Source organism: Eurytemora carolleeae, unplaced genomic scaffold (assembly GCF_000591075.1).
Source record: "Eurytemora carolleeae unplaced genomic scaffold, Eaff_2.0 scaffold261, whole genome shotgun sequence".
Classification (NCBI taxonomy): domain Eukaryota; kingdom Metazoa; phylum Arthropoda; class Copepoda; order Calanoida; family Temoridae; genus Eurytemora; species Eurytemora carolleeae.
Genome location: NW_019396251.1, coordinates 1763 through 9044, shown reverse-complemented (window position 1 = coordinate 9044; position 7282 = coordinate 1763). Strand labels below are relative to the sequence as shown.

General features: G+C 33.2%; 1 protein-coding gene across 1 annotated transcript; it reads right to left on the bottom strand.

Moving 5' to 3' along the window:
• Nucleotides 1–4130: 4130 nt before the first annotated feature.
• On the bottom strand, nt 4131–6108 carry LOC111699394 (cuticle protein 21). Its single transcript, XM_023470069.1, has 4 exons — nt 6052–6108; nt 5130–5173; nt 4513–4960; nt 4131–4427 (listed from the first exon to the last, which is right to left on the bottom strand). The coding sequence occupies exons 1-4, from the start codon at nt 6061–6063 to the stop codon at nt 4194–4196; spliced, it is 738 nt and encodes a 245-aa protein (XP_023325837.1). The 5' UTR covers nt 6064–6108; the 3' UTR covers nt 4131–4193.
• Nucleotides 6109–7282: the final 1174 nt, after the last annotated feature.

Genomic DNA, 7282 nt, shown 5'->3' with positions numbered 1-7282 from the left:
GTATATATATTGAAGGGTTCAATGTCTGTTCATTATTTTGTTTAACAAAGCTCTAAACAATTCTATATAGAGTTTCGAGAAAAAAATTGGTTTATTCTTGTAAAGTGGCGAACTACAAGGACATCCAAAAAATTCTTTTATTTTTATTTTTAAAATTAGCCGAATATGCTGAAAGATTTACGAACCAGAAGAAAATGAAGAACAAGAAATAAAGAAATCTCAAAATATTTCTATTTGATATCATATAAATACTTAAAAATAATGTAAAATTTAATTAAAATAAATCATTAAAGTTAAAATATATAACAAAGCTCAGTTTTAAACATATTGTATTCTGGACCATTTAAAGAATTAGTAAAATTAAAGGACACGTTTTTTAATATTTTGTACATCTTTTAGATATTTTAAATTTTCAGTTAAAAAAAGCCTTTATTCATATTTCTAAGGTTTAAATAATTTCTTTTCGCATCGGTTTTCAAAATGTTTAACAAAACCCTAAAAATCAATTAAAAAAATGTATTTAAAATAATACGTTGAAAATTGTCAGGATGGAAGTTAATTTGTTTGTAAAATTTAATCAGATAAGCGGAGAGTTGTTTTCCAGCCAAACCCAGTTCTAATATCTTGCTCTGGAGAAGTTGAACCGGTGACACCGACGCCGTCTCACACATCCAACCCATGCAAGGTTTAAAGTGACGCAGAGAACGGATTGTTTGCGGGGAAATACTGGGTCTAGTTCTCTTCATTAAAGGTATAAAAGAAGATAGGCGGGCTTTTGGTTCAGTATGCAACTCCCCTCCCTCTCATCAACATGATTAGCAAAGTAAGGTTCAATCAGGAATTCAGAGTGCTTCAAGCCAGCACGTCATAGCTTTAATACTTATAGGGAGGAATCAGGGATTTTGAAAAAGCCTTTTTTGTGTGATTCATGAAAAAAATCGTAAAAAACTAATTCTAAACCCCTTCTCAAATCTTGTTGAAATATTTTATTTGCATAAAGTTTTTAAAAGTAGCCAGTAACAAAAAGAATCACTGGACTAGAAGGTAACCTGTCTAGACTGGAAATCTTTACAATCTTAACTTTATATACCAGAAATATTAACTTCTTATTTTAACTGATTGTTATCAAGAATTTAAAACTTTTTATTATTACTATTATTATTAACTTATGATTTATTTGGCACGGGAGACTTTTTTGGAAAATCAAAACTTACATATTCAAATCCCAACTGTTGTTGAAAGGAATACAATATTAATTGTTTTAAAGCCTAAAAACATATTAATTTTCTTTTAAATTTCAGATTGTGGTTGTAGCCTGTGTGTTATCCCAGGTACAGTGTGACAGGAACCTGCCAGTTCTATTTCAATTCAGCCAGCCCAGCCACAATGTGGCAGTTTTCAGGGGGGCTGATGTAGAGAGAGCTAATGCAATAGTGTTACATTTTTCTTCAAACTTGTTTTTTTTCCCTGACTAATATCTCCTTTTTTAAAATGGTTTGAGCAAATACAACTTGAGGGATATATGGTGGAGTCTCCCAACCTTTAAAGTTCTAGCCAGGCACAATGTTTTGGTATTTTGAAAAAAACTCACATTTTTAAAAAAAGAATTGTTTGTGCACTTTTTCAAGCTGCAAAATTTGGTCATATTTTTATTAACATAAACAATTAACTGAACTGGAATGTACTGCAGTATACAATCCTGTGTTTACAATCCATATTAAGTGTTTATCTAATTATATCAATACTAATTTTCAATTATCTACATTTTAACATCCCAAATAAATACGATCACACTCTATACAAGTGAACAGTGTTAGATGCGTAAACATATCGCTATGTACACAACCGACCATCTCTATTAATTAATTAATAGGGAGGTCGGTTGTGTACATCTGAGGTAAGCTATACCTCTTCGTTTTATTTCTAAGCTGCAATTACAACTACAGTGTAAATATGACTAGAAAAATATTTCACTTATAGTCATGATTTCAGATTGGAAAGAAATCCTAATCTAAAAGAACTAATTCGCATAGTCCAAATTTTGAACATTTTGTTGTTTTAAAATCAGTATCTTTTAAACGTTTTTGGGAGGATTTGTAATCAACATTTGTATTTTGTAAGATTATTAGAATCTTAGAATTAGTTTTGGTGTCTGTTATATTCAATAATTTAGTATTTCAATGGCGTATATTAGTTTGTCCATGAAATAACAAAGCTATATTCAGTTATTATGTTATACTAGGGTGAGTAAATTATGAAAATGTTCTCAATTCTGCCAAAACAATAAATGTGAAAAAATTCTTTAGGAACCAAAAGCTACATTACCTACCAGAATAAATGCTTTTAAAAACATAAATTGAGTATCTATCCGGTGAATTAGTAGCCATGCATAAATACATTTCTGTTCACATTATTTATTGAGTTCTACTTGACTACACAAACTATTTTTTTTTTGAAACCACCATTGAAAGCATGAAAATCTACGAAATTTTTTACGATATCATCAAGATCAACAGCTAAAAGCAACATCATTAGTGAAAAATGGGAATCTCTAATGGATTAAATGTTGATATTCAACAACATAATATATTTTAATGTACAGAATGTTCCTTATACTTGAAGGAGGGGAGGAAGGCCAACCAAAACTATTTCTCGTCCGAGCCACATTCTCCTAATTTTATCTTCCGAGTCACCTCTAAATCCTAGTCCTTCAAATATTATCTTTTCGTATCCTCCCCGATAAAACTATTCGGGCCAAGTTAGGGCATTTAACATGAAATATTGAATTTTTGTGAATCGAAAAAAAACGTTTCAATTGTTAACATTTTTTATATAAAACAGTTTCAAATTAGTTTTATTTTACCTTAACAGTCCCTTTAATCTATAAAATTTTACAGCGGAACCCAAAAACTGTGAAAAGAAAGAAGACTTTTCTGATTATAAATAGTCCAATGAACATAAAGCTCAGACCGATTTCACTCATCAATCTGATTATCAAGCTACTGGTTGCTTTATATCAACCTCAAATACTAATATAATAACCGTAATCAGGCTGCCCCCCCTCTAGTCTTTTTACCCTTGCCCTCTAATTTTTGACACTATCACCATTAAATTATTTGACTTATATTGAATAGAAATTTAAAGGATTTTTTAATGCTAAAGGTAGGGTACAGGGCGGTAAAAAGTCCGGTCTTTGATAACAAAAAATCTAAATAGCCCATAAAAATATATTTTTGAAAAGCCCTTGACAAATGGATGTAGAAACATATGTCTCATTTTGATATTGGTTCAAAGCAAATTAAATATTTTTTACCTTTTTACTTTTTTGGGGGGGATTTTTTTCAACCCTCCCTAGCACCCAGATTATAAAAGTTATCGGTCTAATTTTATTTTCAATGAGCTGACCTTAAAAAATTGGGCTATGATCATGCATTTCTACCATATACCTATTCTCTCAGGCCTTTACCCATGCTATACATAGATACAGACCCCCAGCCTTCATGGGATTAATTAAATGTCGTTTTCCGATTCCACAGTTAAATTGTTTTCACTGACAGAAGGTTCAGGAACTTGTTAATTGCTGCAACAACCTCAAGTATTCTAGTTTAAAGTAATCTTGAAGAAATTAAGTCTTGGCTTTAATACATATTAATGATTTTCATTTTGTCATGGAAATTTTCCATTTCTTCTGAACACCCACTTCTAAATCTGACATACAGGGATACCCACAAAGAATGAGACTGTAAAGACGACCTGAAACTCTTTAAATATGACGATTTCAAGGTTGAATTAAGTCTTCTGCCTTGATTATTGTCTTTTATAGCTTATTTGATTTGAAAAAGAACGAAACAAGGTTGAAGTTGCAGGAAACCACGAATATAGTATAAATTCCGCATTGTCTTCTCTGATGTTTCATTCTTTCTTGGTGTAACCCTGTATAGTCGTGATGAGTCAGCTGCTAAGGCTTGAATTGTCACAAATACTCAAATCTAAAAGATTTAAAATTTTTTGTGTGAAAAAAATTCCTATCATTGGTCCGACGACTTTTTCAAATATTTAACTGTGAATCGTACATAAAAAGTCAGGTAATTGAATATAATAATAATTTACTCAGACTTTTAACTAAAGGATAAAGTTTGAAAGTTTTATTGCATAAATATTATAAATTATTACATGACATATTATGATTCTGTTTATGCAGAGTATTTAGAAGCAGCTGGATACTGAGCAGCTCCAGAATATTCCACCACTGGGACATATCCATCATATCCATTCACGGTATAGGTAACAGTCTGGAGACGACCATCAGGAAGAGCAACATAGTATTTACCCTCAGTGTTGAGTCCATTTCTGCTCTCCTTGTGTCCAAAGTTGTTGTAGGATGGATCATCTAGAACTGCATACTCCCAGTTGTAAACTGCGTCAGCCTAGAATATAATAAAGAGTTTAATCTTTTCAATTCCAATTTTAAATAATATTAAAAAATGAAAGAATTGTTGTAAAGATAGTTACATCATTATATGCAGGTTCAGCATATGCACGAGCAGGGGCGGATTTGTATGCAACAGGAGCAGGAGCGGATTGATAAACAACGGAAGCAGGAGCAGCTTGGTAAACTACGGGAGCAGGAGCTGATTTATAGACTACAGGAGCAGGTGCAGGTCTATAAACAACAGGAGCTGGAGCAGGTCTGTATACAACTGGAGCTGGTCTGTAGGCAACTGGAGGAGGAGCAGGCTTGTAAGCTACTGGAGCAGGGGTTACTGGAGCATAGGTGGCTGCTGGAGTAGGAGGAGGAGGAGGAGGTGTGGTTGTAGTATATGGAGCAGGAGTTGGAGAAGAGTAGGATGAACTACCTCCACCAATGATTCCTGCTGCCTTAGCTCTCTCTACATCAGCCCCCCTGAAAACTGCCACATTGTGGCTGGGCTGGCTGAATTGAAATAGAACTGGCAGGTTCCTGTCACACTGTACTTGTGGTTGTAGTATATGGAGCAGGAGTTGGAGAAGAGTAGGATGAACTACCTCCACCAATAAGTCCTGCTGCCTTAGCTCTCTCTACATCAGCCCCCCTGAAAACTGCCACATTGTGGCTGGGCTGGCTGAATTGAAATAGAACTGGCAGGTTCCTGTCACACTGTACAAGTGATAGCACACAGGCTACAACCACAATCTGAAATTTAAAATAAAATGACTGCAAAATTATTTTTTATTTTACTAAGTTTTTTTTTATGGCTTCGTTGAAGCAATTAAGATATTTAAATTTGATAACAAAAGTTTTTTTGAATTTTTCAATTTAAAATAGACTTTCGAACATTTACTCAGTCTCCTTTGTTCTCTGGATATAAAAAAAGATTCTAAAGGAATGAAAATATGAAATTTGAGGAAAACTAAATTACGAGAAAGGTGTTAAAAAATTTACAATATTCCAAAATTCAGTATTTGTCCTAAATGTGTCTTTATATGTTGGCTTCAGATTTTAATGTTATACTTTCAAAGGGGATTTGAAAATCATTTTATAGTAAAGGAACAAAGTCCAACTAAAGTTTTCTAATCCCAAAATCTTTGCATCATTTAATGAAAGTCGTCTGAGTAAAATAGTTACTACTTAAAGGGACTGTGAGTAAAATTTCAAGTGACCCTCCATGTAAAGATGACCTATTTATAACTTTACCCTTGAAACCTATATTTGATTAAAAATAAGGGAGACATTGTCTTTTTTCTTGTTTTAAAAGTGTTTATTTCTGATAGTTCCTTTTATGTTTTTAGGAACAACAATTGAAAATATTCAGTTTTCAAAATTATAAACATTGAGATCAGAATATCTACTTCATACTTGATCAGACAAAGCCTTTAAGGGTACCGTTGTGAATCAGGCATTGCCAACTTTACTTGAAGGGTCACTTTAAATTATTCTTACAGTTCATTTAACATGGATAATCTGTTGAATCATGCATTCTTAAAAAAAAGCAAATGGGAAAGCTCAAATGACCAAATTTAGCAAGATAAGAAATGAGATTATTTTGTTCTACTCTTAAATGTTTTCCTTACTTTGCTCAACATGCTTGAATGAAGGAGGGGAGTTGCATACTGAATCTATATCAAGACCTCCTTCTTATATACCTTTTTTCCAAATTGATAAGCACCCATGATTTTTAGGTATCCCGCGCTCCATGGTCCGCGTCCTGGCGGCCTGTATTCGCACGGCGGCGTCGTGGTCGCCGGTAATCCTGTTTGATAGGATCATGGTTGGTTCAGACCGGGTTCAAACCAGGATTTGTCAACGGTGAATCAGATTATTTGAGCAACATATTTTAGAATCATTTTTCAATGATTTTCCTTGTCTTTTCCTTGTCATCTCTTAATCCTTTTCTTGTCATCTGTTTACCTTTTTCCTTATCATATCTTTCTAATTTCTTTGTCATTTCTTTCCCCTCATCTGTTTGACTTTTCCTTGTCATATGTTTACTCTCTTTACCTATTTACTCTTTCCTTGTAATCTTTTTACCCTTTCAATGTCGTCACTTAACCTTCCCTTGTCATCCTTTACCCTTTCATTGTTATTTCTTCACCCTTTCAATGTCATCACTTTACCCTTTTCTTGTCATCTATTTACCCTTTCTTCTTCTCCTTCCTTGTCCAATCTTTGCTTTTTCTTGTTCAATCTTTACTCCTTCCTTGTACAATCTTTACTCCTTCCTTGTACAATCTTTACTCCTTCCTTGTACAATCTTTGCTTTTTCTTGTACAATCTTTACTCCTTCCTTGTCCAATCGTTCGTCCTTCTTTGCATTATCCTCGTTCTCCTTTTTTCTACTTATGTCCTTTAAATGTTCTTTTTTACTTTTGTGAACTTTTCTTTTATTTGAAGGCCGGACTATTTTTTAATCCTGTACTGTTAAAATGTGGATTTTCTTAACCAACCGTCCTTGTTGTAGTCTTTTTATTTGTTGTTTTTCCTTGACCTTTTCTTGTTTATTCCTTTTTCTGTATTTTTATCAGCTCTTGGATCTCACGTCATCTTTATATAATAGGTTAAATACTTGTAAACCTATAAATATATGAATGCTGAAAGATACCTGAGAAGATAAAGCTATCCTAGCGGTTTTAATTCAACTCTCTTTTCCCAACTGGATCAACTGCATTCTTTCATTATTGTGATTTAATAAAATGACAAAACTAGACTTCCTCAACATATATCCAGTCATCTGGAATACTGGGTTCAGGACCCTTCCTAGATTAATCATGTATTTCAGGTCGAGTTTTATATAATCCTTCGAGT

Excerpts from the sequence above, each read along its gene's own strand:
- LOC111699394 (XM_023470069.1), bottom strand. Across the intron at positions 4,961-5,129 it reads TCACTTGTACAGTGTGACAG|GAACCTGCCAGTTCTATTTC; the intron begins GAACCTGCCAGT and ends ACAGTGTGACAG. Across the intron at positions 4,428-4,512 it reads CTGAACCTGCATATAATGAT|GCTGACGCAGTTTACAACTG; the intron begins GTAACTATCTTT and ends ATTATATTCTAG.